General features: G+C 46.6%; 1 protein-coding gene across 1 annotated transcript in view; it reads right to left on the reverse strand.

Moving 5' to 3' along the window:
* Window positions 1-13,087, reverse strand: part of LOC137381137 (ranBP-type and C3HC4-type zinc finger-containing protein 1-like) — an 85,439-nt gene that overhangs the window by 51,502 nt on the left and 20,850 nt on the right. Inside the window, 2 exon segments of the mRNA XM_068053527.1 lie at window positions 3,376-3,549; window positions 4,172-4,326. Coding sequence (XP_067909628.1) covers window positions 3,376-3,549; window positions 4,172-4,326 — 329 coding nt within the window.

Here is a 13,087-nt window from a genome sequence, read left to right on the forward strand (position 1 = left end):
AGGAACTCCATAATATCATTAGTAGCATCCCCAACACCGAACACCTATTCCTGCTGGGGGACTTCAATGCCAGGGTTGGGGCTGACCATGACTCATGGCCTTCCTGCCTTGGGCGCTTTGGCATTGGAAGGATGAATGTGAATGGACAGAGAATGCTTGAGTTGAGTACCTATCATAACCAACTCGTTCTTTCATACTAAACCCTGTCACCAGGTTTCTTGGAGGTACCCAAGATCACGTCGTTGGCACCAGCTGGACCTCATCGTCACAAGGCGAGCCTCTATAAACTGTGTTCAAATCACACGCAGCTTCCACAGTGCAGACTGCGACATTGACCACTCCCTGGTGTGCAGCAAGGTTAGCCTCAAACCAAAGAAGCTGCATCACTCCAAGCAGAAGGGCCACCCGCGCATCAACACGAACAGAATTTCTCATCCACAGCTGTTACGCAAGTTTCTAAATTCATTTGAAAAAGCCCTTCAAAACACTCCCACAGGGGATGCAGAGACCAAGTGGGCCCACATCAGAGACGCCATCTATGACTCAGCAATGACCATCTATGGCAATTGTGTGAAGCGGAATGCAGACTGGTTTCAATCTCACATTGAAGAGCTGAAACCTGTCATAGCCGCTAAGCGCATTGCACTGCTGAACTACAAGAAAGCCCCCAGCAAGTTAACATCCGTAGCACTTAAAGCTGCCAGAAGCGCTGCACAAAGAACAGCTAGGCGCTGCGCAAATGAACTACTAGCAACACCTATGCAGTCATATCCAGCTGGCCTCTGACACAGGAAATATCAGAGGGATGTATGATGGCATTAAGAGAGCTTTTGGGCCAACCATCAAGAAGATCGCCCCCCTCAAATCTAAATCAGGGGACATAATCACTGACCAACGCAAACAAATGGACCGCTGAGTGGAACACTACCTAGAACTGTACTCCAGGGAAAATGTTGTCACTGAGACCGCCCTCAATGCAACCCTGTCTCTGCCAGTCATGGATGAGCTGGACGTACAGCCAACAAAATCGGAACTGAGTGATGCCATTGATTCTCTAGCCAGCGGAAAAGCCCCTGGGAAGGACGGCATTACCCCTGAAATAATCAGGAGTGCCAAGCCTGCTACACTCTCAGCTCTGCACAAACTGCTTTGCCTGTGCTGGGACGAGGGAGCAGTACCACAGGACATGCGCGATGCCAATATCATCACCCTCTATAAGAAAAAGGGTGACCGCGGTGACTGCAACAACTACCGTGGAATCTCCCTGCTCAGCATAGTGGGGAAGGTCTTCGCTCGTGTCACTTTAAACAGGCTCCAGAAGCTGGCTGAGCGTGTCTATCCTGAGGCACAGTGTGGCTTTCGAGCAGAGAGATCCACCATTGACATGCTGTTCTCCCTTCGAGAGCTACAGGAGAAATGCCATGAACAACAGATGCCCCTCTACGTTGCTTTCATTGATCTCACCAAAGCCTTTGACCTCGTCAGCAGACGTGGTCTCTTCAGACTACTAGAAAAGATTGGATGCCCACTAAAGCTACTAAGTATCATCATCTCATTCCATGACAATATGAAAGGCACAATTCAGCATAGCGGAGCCTCATCAGACCCCTTTCCTATCCTGAGTGGCGTGAAACAGGACTGTGTTCTCGCACCTACACTGTTTGGGATCTTCTTCTCCTTGCTGCTCTCACATGCGTTCACGTCTTCAGAAGAAGGAATTTTCCTCCACTCAAGATCAGGGGGCAGGTTGTTCAACCTTGCCCGTCCAAAAGCGAAGACCAAAGTACGAAAAGTCCTCATCAGGGAACTCCTCTTTGCAGACGATGCTGCATTAACATCTCACACTGAAGAGTGTCTGCAGAGACTCATCGCCAGGTTTGCGGCTGCCTGCAACGAATTTGGCCTAACCATCAGCCTCAAGGAAACGAACATCATGGGACAGGACGTCAGAAATGCCCCATCTATCAATATCGGCGATCACACTCTGGAAGTGGTTCAAGAGTTCACCTACCTAGGCTCAACTATCACCAGTAACCTGTCTCTCGATGCAGAATTAAACAAGCGCATGGAAAAGACTTCCTCTGCTATGTCCAGACTGGCCAAGAGAATGTGGGAAAATGGCGCACTGACACAGAACACAAAAGTCCAAGTGTATCAAGCCTGTGTCCTCAGTACCTTGCTCTACGGCAGCGAGGCCTGGACAACGTACGTCAGCCAAGAACGACGTCGCAATTCATTCCATCTTCGCTGCCTCCGGAGAATCCTTGGCATCAGGTGGCAGGACCGTATCTCCAACACAGAAGTCCTCGAGGCGGCCAACATCCCCAGCATATACACCCTACTAAGCCGGCGGCGCCTGAGATGGCTTAGCCATGTGAGCCGCATGGAAGATGGCAGGATCCCCAAGGACACATTGTACAGCGAGCTTGTCACTGGTACCAGACCTACCGGCTGTCCATGGCTCCGCTTTAAAGACGTCTGCAAACGCGACATGAAGTCCTGTGACATTGATCACAAGTCGTGGGAGTCAGTTACCAGCGATCGCCAGAGCTGGCGAGCAACCATAAAGGCGGGGCTAAAGCGTGGCGAGTCGAAGAGACTTAGCAGTTGGCAGGAAAAAAGACAGATGCACAAGGAGAGCCAACTGTGCAACAGCCCTGACAACCAATTCTATCTGCAGCACCTGTGGAAGAGTCTGTCACTCTCGAATTGGCCTTTCTTGCCACTCCAGGCGCTGCTCCACAAACCACTGACCACCTCCAGGCGCTTACCCATTGTCTCTCGAGACAAGGAGGCCAAAGAAGAAGGTATCCGTTATTCTATATATAAACCATCCCAAACCTCTCGATTAGATTCCAGCCTGTAACTCACTCTCAGGTATCCATTATTCTTTATATAAACCACCCCAAACCTCTCGATTAGATTCCAGCCTGTAACTCACTCTCAGGTATCTGTTATTCTATATATAAACCATCCCAAACCTCTCGATTAGATTCCAGCCTGTAACTCACTTTCAGGTATCCGTTATTCTATATATAAACCACCCCAAACCTCTCGATTAGATTCCAGCCTGTAACTCACTTTCAGGTATCCGTTATTCTATATATAAACCACCCCAAACCTCTCGATTAGATTCCAGCCTGTAACTCACTCTCGGAGGTCCATTATTCTATATAGAAACTGCTCTATCTCAGATTGTATGCTTGCATGGTTCTATCTCAGAGATAGAGTGGTTTCACTGCTCTTATGGATGCTGGGTAAAGTACACCCCATTCTCCTGAGAATTTTCATAGTACAGACAATGTTCATTTTGAAAATAATGACTCCTGCAAATTAAAGGGCTGAAGTGTCTGTAATTGAGTGGTTTCACTGTACCTGCTGAAATCTTTGCATTGCCGCCTCCTCCTGCAAGATGCGACACAGCTCCTTGTCGTCGGGTTTATAATCCTCAGGCACAGAGTATTCTGGTGGCCGGGGGCTGCTGCACATCTCACACCCTGGCCTGGTGGGTTTGTTTATGTAGGTACACTTATTACACGCCCAGCCTGCCTGTCACACAAAAACAGTAAGGAAAATAACTCAATGGTTTTATTCTGACACCAAATGGAATCGAAAGAAGTGTGTGCGGGTGGGTGTCAGCAGAAGGTCAAATCAAACCTCATACGCAACAGTCGGGCAATTGAGAAAAACAATTATTCAGTGAATTCATTCACCTCAAGATGGGGATGGGAACATTCCTTAATTCAGCACACAGTGTCACCAACAACTTGCAACTATATAGCACCTTTAATGTAGAAAAATACCCCAAGATACTTCACAGGAGTGTTAACAGACTGAATTTGACACCGAGGCACAGAAGGGGTTATCAGGACAGGTGACCAAAAGCTTGATCAAAGACATAGGTTTTAGGGAGTGTTTTAAAGGGGGAAAGTGAGGTGGAGAGGTTCAGGGAGGGAATTCCAGAGCTTAGGGCCCAGGCAGCTGAAGGCATGGCCAGCAATGAAGTGGGTTCCTTCATACTTTCCTGATAGTTAAAACCTCTTAGTTCCTTGTGAAATCTTTTATTTTTAAAAACACCTTCCCCAGTGCCCCAATACACTTTCTGCAATACAGGGAGCAGAACAGAGTCCAGCTCGTAGATCTCTCTAACCCTGCCAGTTTCCAAGGGTACCTGTGTTGATTGGGGAGCGGGAAAAGCTTGCTGCGAGGGCCTGTTCCGTGGATCCTGGGACGGGAGAGGCTGAAGTGACTTCAACTCCAGATTGAGGCACTGAGCAATGCTAGTGATGTCCATCCATCCGTCCCTGTCCTTCTGGGGCACTCGAACTGCTGAGACACAACGAGATTTTATTCACACTCTTTGCAAAGCAATTGCTAAATCTGTAGGTCTAGATACCCACCATCTCCCCCCCGCCACTCCTGACAATGCCTGGTCAAGGGGCAATCTTCCTGAAACCAGCTCACCATTATCTGAGTGCACAGTATTTCCTTATTACAAAAAAATGCGATAGGATGGAAACTATTATCTGGTGGGGACAGACCAGAACAAGGGAGCACAATCTTACAATTAGAGCTAGGACACTCAAAAGCACTTCTGCACACAAAGGGTAATGACATTCTGGAATGCTCTTCCATAAGAGGCTGTGGATCAATTGGAGTTTTCGAGACTGAGATCAATACATTTTTATTGGATAAGGGTATTCGGGAACATGGAGCAAAGGCAGGAAAATGTGGTTGACATCCAGACCAGCCATGATCTCACTGAAATATGGAACAGGCTCAAGGGGCTGAATGGCCTCCTCCTATTCCTATACCCCCGATGTCCAGTGAATTCAGTGCACGTGCTTAGTATTTTGCTGTTTTATTTTCCTGTCTGAATTTTCCGAACCTGGAGGTTTGCAAAAGGCTGTGGCTTCATTAGCTGATATAAAAGAAAACTTGTATTTCACATCCTCCCAAAGCATGAAGTGTGAATTACTATTGAAATGTAGTTTTGAAATGTAGTTGATGTTTTGCAGGCAAACACAGCAGCCAAGCTCCCGCAAACAGCAATGAGAAAATGACCACATCATCTGTTTTAATAATGTTGGTTGGCTCCCTAACTGGCCCTACTCCCCCTTTTACCACCCTTTTACTATTTATACACCTATAGTAGATTTGAATTTTATTTTATGTTAGCTGCCAGTCTCTTCTCATACTCTCTCTTCGTTGCTCTTACTTCCTTTTTCACTTCTCCTCCGAACCACCTATAGTCAGGCTGGTTTGCACTTGCATTATCAACCCAACACCTTTTTTTCTGGTTCATTTTACTCTCTATCTCTTCTGTCACCTAGGGAGCTCTGCTTTGTTTCTCCCAACCTTTCCCCATCGTGGAACTACACCCAAACTATCTCCTCTTTAAAGGCAGCCCATTGTTCAATTCCAGTTTTGCCTACCAAAGGTAAGGAAACCAAAGTCAGGATTCCTTGGATCACAAGAGAGATAGAGATTATGATGAAACAAAAAAAAGTGTATAATGCATGTCAGGTGAATTCTTCAAGTGAGAACCAGGCCAAGTACAATAAGTTGAGGGGAGATGAAGAGGAAAATAAAACTGGCAAAGAGAAAGTATGAGAATAGAATGGCAGTTAAGATAAAAGGGAACCCAAAAATCTTCTGTTGGCATGTAAATAGTAAGCAGGTAGTAAGACATCAATGATATAAAGGGATATGGGGATAATGTGGGTAAAAGGCATTGAAGTGGATGGTGAACTATGATACTAAATGGCGGAGCAGGCTCAAAGGCCTGAATGGCCTACTCCTGTATTCCCATGTTCCTATCAAAGAGGCGGGGTAGGCCTATTAGGGACTAAGAGGGCAACATATGCTTAGAGGCACTAGGCAAGATTAGAATACTAAATGAGAACATTGTGTCAGTGTTTACTAAGGAAGAGGATGCTGACAAAATTTCAGTCAAAGCGAAGATGGTAGTGGTAATGGATGGAGTGAAAATCAAGAGGCAGGAGGTACTGGAAAGGCTGGCTATGCTTAAGAGTGAATAAGTCACCTGGCTCAGATGGCTCGCTAAAGGAAATGGGGATGAAGATAGTGGAAGGGCTTGCCATAATTTTCCAATATTCCCTAGATACAGAGGAGGTGCCAGAGGACTGCGGACTGCAATGTGGCACCTTTATTCAAGGAAGAATGTAAAGTCAGCACTAGTCAGTCAGTTTATCATCAGTGGTGGCTAAAATTTTAGAAACAAAATCAACAGGCACTTGGAGAGGTTTAAGATAATTAAGGAAAGCCAGCATGGCTTTGAGAAAGGCAGATTATGTTTGACTAATCTAATTGAATTTTTTGATGAAGTAACTGAGAAAGTCGATGAAGAGATGCAATGGATGCTGTCGATTTAGATTTTAAGAAAACGTTTTTTTTAATTCATTCATGGGATGTGGGCGTCATTGGCCAGGCCAGCATTTATTGCCCTTCTCTAATTGCTCTTGAGAAGGTGGTGGTGAGCTGCCTTCTTAAACCGCTGCAGTCCATGTGAGGTAGGTATACCCACAGTGCTGTTAGGAAGGGAGTTCCAGGATTTTGACCCAGCGACAGTGAAGGAACAGCGATATAGTTCCAAGTCAGGATGGTGTGTGACTTGGATGGGAACTTGCAGGTGGTGGTATTCCCAAGCATCCGCTGCTCTTGTCTTTCTAGGTGGTAGAGGTCGCGGGTTTGGAAGGTGCTGTCTAAGGAGCCTTGGTGCGTTGCTGCAGTGCATCTTGTAGATGGTACACACTGCTGCCACTGTGCGTCGGTGGTGGAGGGACTGAATGTTTGTGGATGGTGTACCAATCAAGCGGGCTGCTTTGTCCTGGATGGCGCTGAGCTTCTTGAGTGTTGTTGGAGCTGCACCCGTCCAGGCAAGCGGAGAGTATTTCATCACACTCCTGACTTGTGCCTTGTGAATGGTGAACAGGCTTTGGGGAGTAGGGAGGTGAGTTACTCGCCTCAGAATTCCTGGCCTTTGACCTGCTCTTGTAGCCACGGTATTTATATGGCTACTCCAGTTCAGTTTCTGGTCAATGGTCGCCCCTAGGATGTTGATAATGGGGGATTCAGCAATGGTAATGCAATTGAATGTCAAGGGGAGATGATTAGATTCACTCTTGTTGGAGATGGTCATTGCCTGGCACTTGTGTGGCGCGAATGTTACTTGCCACTTATCAGCCTCAGCCTGGATATTGTCCAGGTCTTGCTGCATTTCTACACTGACTGCTTCAGTATTTGAAGAGTCACAAATGGCGCTGAACATTGTGCAATCATCAGCAAACATCCCCACTTCTAACCTTAGGATTGAAGGAAGGTCACTGATGAAGCAGCTGAAGATGGTTGGGCCTAGGACACTACCCTGAGGAACTCCTGCAGTGATGTCCTGGAACTGAGATGATTGACCTCCAACAACCACAACCATCTTCCTTTGTGCTCAGTATAACTCCAATCAGAGAATTTACCCCCTGATTCCCATTGACTTCATTTTTGCTAGGGCTCCTTGATGCCATACTCGGTCAAATGCTGCCTTGATGTCAAGGGCAGTCACTCTCAACACACTTGTGAAATTCAGCTCTTCTGTCCATGTTTGGACCAAGGCTGTAATGAGGTCTGGAGCCGAGTGCCTAGGCGGAACCCAAACTGAGCATTGGTGAGCAGGTTGTTGCTGAGTAAATGCTGCATTATAGCACTGTGAAGGACACCTTCCATCACTTTACTGATGATTGAGAGTAGACTGATGGGGCGGTAATTGGCCGGGTTGGACTTGTCCTGTTTTTTGTGTACAGGATACGTGGAGAGAATCGAATTGGCTGAAGACTGGCATTTGTGATGCTGGGGACTTCAGGAGGGAGCAGACTTGGCAACTTGGCACTCTGGCTGAAGATTGTTGCAAATGCTTCTGCCTTATCTTTCGCACTGAGGTGCTGGGCTCCCCCATCATTGAAGATGGGGATATTGGTGGAGCCACCTCCTCCAGTTAGTTGTTTAATTGTTCACCACCATTCACGGTTGGATGTGGCAGGACTGCAGAGCTTAGATTGGATCCGTTGGTTATGGGATGGCTTAGCTCGGTCTATTGCATGCTGCTTATGCAGTTTGGCATGCAAGTAGTCCTGTGTTGTAGCTTCACCAGGTTGACACCTCATTTTGAGGTTTGCCTGGTGCTGCTTCTGGCATCGCCTCTGCACTCTTCATTGAACCAGGGTTGGTCTCCTGGCTTGATGGTAATGGTAGAGTGGGGATATGCCAAGCCATGAGGTTACAGATTGTGGTTGAGTACAATTCTGCTGCTGCTGATGGCCCATAGCGCCTCATGGATGCCCAGTTTTGCATTGCTAGATCTGTTCGAAATCTACCCCATTTAGCATGGTGATCGTGCTACACAACACGACGGACGGTATCCTCAATGTGAAGGCGGGACTTCGTCTCCACAAGGACTGTGCGGTGGTCACTCCTACCAATACAGTCATGGACAGATGCATCTGCAGCAGGCAGATTGGTGAGGACAAGGTCAAGTATGTTTTTCCCTCATGTTGGTTCCCCCACCAGCAGCCGCAGACCCAGTCTAGCAGCTATGTCCTTTAGTACTCGGCCAGCTCGGTCACTAGCGGTGCTACTGAGCCACTCTTGGTGATGGACATTGAAGTCCCCCACCCAGAGTACATTTTGTGCCCTTGCCACCCTCAGTGCTTCCTCCAAGTGGTGTTCAACATGGAGGAGTACTGACTCATCAGCTGAGGGACAGCGGTAGGTGGCCTGACGCCATGAGACTTCATGGGGTCTGGAGTCGATGTTGAGGACTCCCAGGACAACTCCCTCCCTGCAACACCACTGTACCGCCACCTCTGGTGGGTCTGTCCTGCCGGTGGAACAGGACATACCCGGGGAGAGTGATTGCAGTGTCTGGGACATTGTCTGTAAGGTATGATTCCTTGAGTATGACTATGTCAGGCTGTTGCTTGATTAGTCTGTGGGACAGCTCTCCCAACTTTGGCACAAGCCCCCAGGATGTTAGTAAGGAGGACTTTGCAGGGTCGACAGGCTGGGTTTGCCGTTGTCGTTTCTGGTGCCTAGGTTGATGCCGGGTGATCCGTCCGGTTTCATGACAAAGTACCACATAAAAGGCTGGTTAACAAAACTGAGGCTCATGGAATAGGGGAGTCAGTGTCCAATTAGATAAAAAATTAGCTTCAGGACAGAACACAGCAAGTCGTGGTAAATGGTTATTTTTCAGACCATTGGCTGTTAGACAGCCGTATTCCTCAAAGTTCAGTGCTGGGATCACTGCTTTTTTTGATATACATAAATGACGACCTTGGAATAGAGAGTAACATTGCAAAATTGGCTGATGATACCAAACTTGGAGGAGCAGCAGACAGTGAGGACGACATAAGCTGCCTGCAACAGGACATGGATAGGCTAAGAGAATGGGTAGACAAGTGGCAAATGGAATTCAATACAGACAAGTATGAGGTGATGCATTTTGGCAGAAGCAATGGGAAAGGTCATATAGATTTAATGGTACAGTTCTAAAGAGTGTACAGGAATAGAGGGATCTGGGGGTGCATGTGCACAGATCTTTGAAAGTGGCAGAACATATTGAGAGAGTGGTTAATAAAGCATATGGGAACTTGGGCTTCATAAATAGAGGCAATGAGTACAAAAGAAGGGAATTTATGCTGAACCTTTATAAAGCCACAACTGGAATACTGCATCCAGTTCTGGTCCCCACACATTAGGAAAGAGTCCTTGAGAGATTTACCAGAATTATTCCAGGGATGGGAGATTTTAGCTACATGGTTAGGTTGGAAACGATGGGGTTGTTCTCCTTGGAGCAAAGGAGATTGAGGGAAGATTTAATAGAGGTGTCCTAGATTATGACAGGTTTGGATAAGGTGGACAAAGAAAAACTGTTTCCATTAGCGGATGGTACAAGGACTAGGGGGCACAGATTGAAGATTTTGGACAGGAAATGCAGAGGAAATGTGAAGATGAAATTTTTATGCAGCGAGTGGTAAAGATTTGGAACTCACTGCTTACGAGGCAGAAAGAATCGATAATTTTAGAAGAAAATTGGATGGACACTTGGAAGGAAATAAACTTGCAGAGCTACGAGAATAGAGCAGGGGAATGGGACTGACTGGATAGCTCTACGGAAAGCTGACATATACTCGACGGGCTGAATGGCCTCCTTTTGTGCCATAAATAACTCTGCCAATCTTGGATTCCAATTTACCCAGGCCAGATCAGTTCTCACCCCATTGAAATTGACCCTCCACCAATTAATTACTTATACTCATAGAGTCATAGAGTTATACAGCACAGAAACAGGCCCTTCGGCCCATCGCGTCCGTGCTGGCCATCAAGCACCTAGCTATTCTAATCCCAATTTCCAGCACTTGGCCCGTAGCCTTGTATGCTATGCCGTTTCAAGTGCTCATCTAAATACTTCTTAAATGATGTGAGGGTTCCTGCCTCTACCACCTCTTCAGGCAGTGTGTTCAAGATTCCAACCACCCTCTGGGTGAAAAGTTTTTTCCTCAAATTCCCTCTAAACCTCCTGCGCCTTAGCTTAAATCTATGCCCCTTGGTAACTGTCCCCTCCGCTAAGGGAAAAAGTTTCTTCCTATCTAACCTATCAATGCCCCTCATAATTTTGTATACCTCAATCATGTCCTCCCTCAGCCTTCCCTACTCTAAGGAAAACAACCCTAGCCTTTTCAGTCTCTCCTCATAGCTGAAATGCTCCAGCCCAGACAACATCCTGGTGAATCTCCTCTGCACCTTCTCCAGTGCAATCACATCCTTCCTATAGTGTGGTGACCAGAACTGTACACAGTACTCCAGCTGTGGCTAATTAGCGTTTTATACAGCTCCATCAGAACCTCCCTGCTCTTATATTCTATGCCTCGGCCGATAAAGACAAGTATCCCATATGCCTCTCTAACCACCTTATCTACCTGTGCTGCTGCCTTCAGTGATCTATGGACAAGTACACCAAGGTCCCTCTGACCTTCTGTACTTCCTAGGGTCCTACCATCCATTGTATATTCCCTTGCCTTGTTAGTCCTCCCAAAATGCATCGCCTCACACTTCTCAGGATTAAATTCCATTTGCCACTGCTCCGCCCATCTTACCAGCCCATCTATATCGTCCTGTAATCTAAGGCTTTCCTCCTCACTATTTACAACACCACCAATTTTCATGTCATCTGCTTATCATGCCTCCTATATTCACGTCTAAATCATTAATGTACACTACAAACAGCAAGGGTACCAGCACCGATCCCTGTAGTACACCACTGGTCACAGGCTTCCACCATCACCCTCTGCCTCCTGCCACTAAGCCAATTTTGGATCCACTTTGCCAACTTGCCCTGGATCCCATGGGCTTTTACCTGCTTAACCAATCTCCATTGCAGGACCTTATCAAAAGCCTTACTGAAGTCCATGTAGACTACATCAACTTCTTTATCCTCATCTATGCATCCAACATCGCCTCAAAAAATTCAATCAAGTTAGTTGGACACAATCTCTCCCTGACAAAGCCATGCTGACTATCCCTGATTAACTCCTGTCCCTCAGCAATTTTTCCAATATTTTCCCAAGCACTGATGTTAGACTCACTGGCCTATAATTACCTGGTTTATCCCTGCTACCCTTGTTGAATAATGGTACCAAAAATTCGCTGTGTTCCAGTCCTCTGGTACCTCTCCTGTGGCCAGACAGGATTTGAAAATTTGTGTCAGAGCCCCTGCTATCTCCTCCTTTGCCTGGGATGCATCTCATCTGGGCCTGGGGATTTATCCACTTTTAAGCCTGCTAAAATAGCTAATATGTTCAAGTATATCACAATCCCCCTCCTTGATCTCTGCACCTACATCGCCCTTCTCCATCGCGAACACAGATGCAAACTAATCATTTAAAACCTTACCCATGTCCTCTGGCTCCACACACAGATTGCCACTTTGGTCCCTAATGGGCCCCACTCTTTCCCTGGTTATCCTCTTGTCCTTAATATACTTGTATTGGGATTGGGATTTTCCTTTATCTTGCCCGCCAGTGTTTTTTCATGTCCCCTCTTCGCTCTCCTAATTACTTTTTTTAGTACCCCCAAAACACTTTCTACATTCCCCTAGTGCCTCTGCTGTTTTCAGCACTCCGAATCTGCCATAAGCCTCCTTTTTTTTCCTGATCCAATCCTCTCTATCCCTTGACATCCAGGGTTCCCTGGACTTGTTGGTCCTACCCTTCACCTTAACGGGTACATGTTGGCTCTGAACCCTCACTATTTCCTTTTTGAATGACTCCCACAGGTCTGATGTAGACTTTCCTACAAGTTTCTGCTCCCAGTCCACTTTGGCCAGATCCTGTTTTATCATATTGAAATCGGTCTTTCCCCAATTCAGTACCTATTTCCGGCCCATCTTTGCCCTTTTCCATAACTACCTTAAATCTTACAGAGTTATGGTCACTATCCCCGAAATGTTCCCCCACTGACACTTCTACCACTTGTCCAGCTTCATTCCCTAGGATTAGGTCCAGTACTGCCCCCTTCTCTTGTAGGACTTTCTACATACTGGCTCAAAAAGCTCTCCTGTCTGCATTTTAAGAATTCCGCCCCGTTTAAAGCTTTTGCACTAAGACTATCCCAGTTGATATTAGGTAAGTTGAAATCCCCTATTATTACCCTATTATTTTTACACCTCTCTGAGATTTTCCTACATATCTGCTCCTCTATCTCTCCCTGACTGTTTGGAGGCCTATAGTACAGTCCCAGCCAAGTGAGTGCACCCTTTTTGTTTTTAAGTTCTACCCATATGGCTTCATTTGAAGAACCTTCGAAGATATCATCCCACCTTACTGCAATAATTAACTCCTTGATCAACAGTGCAATGCCACCTCCTCTTTTATCCCCTCTCCTGTCACGCCTGAAGACTCTATACCCTGGAATATTGAGCTGCCAGTCCTGTCCCTCCCTCAACCATGTCTCTGTGATAGCAATAATATCATAATCCCATGTGCTAATCAATGCCCTCAATTCATCTTGTCTTACTAGA

This window comes from Heterodontus francisci, chromosome 2 (genome assembly GCF_036365525.1).
Source record: "Heterodontus francisci isolate sHetFra1 chromosome 2, sHetFra1.hap1, whole genome shotgun sequence".
Lineage (NCBI taxonomy): Eukaryota > Metazoa > Chordata > Chondrichthyes > Heterodontiformes > Heterodontidae > Heterodontus > Heterodontus francisci.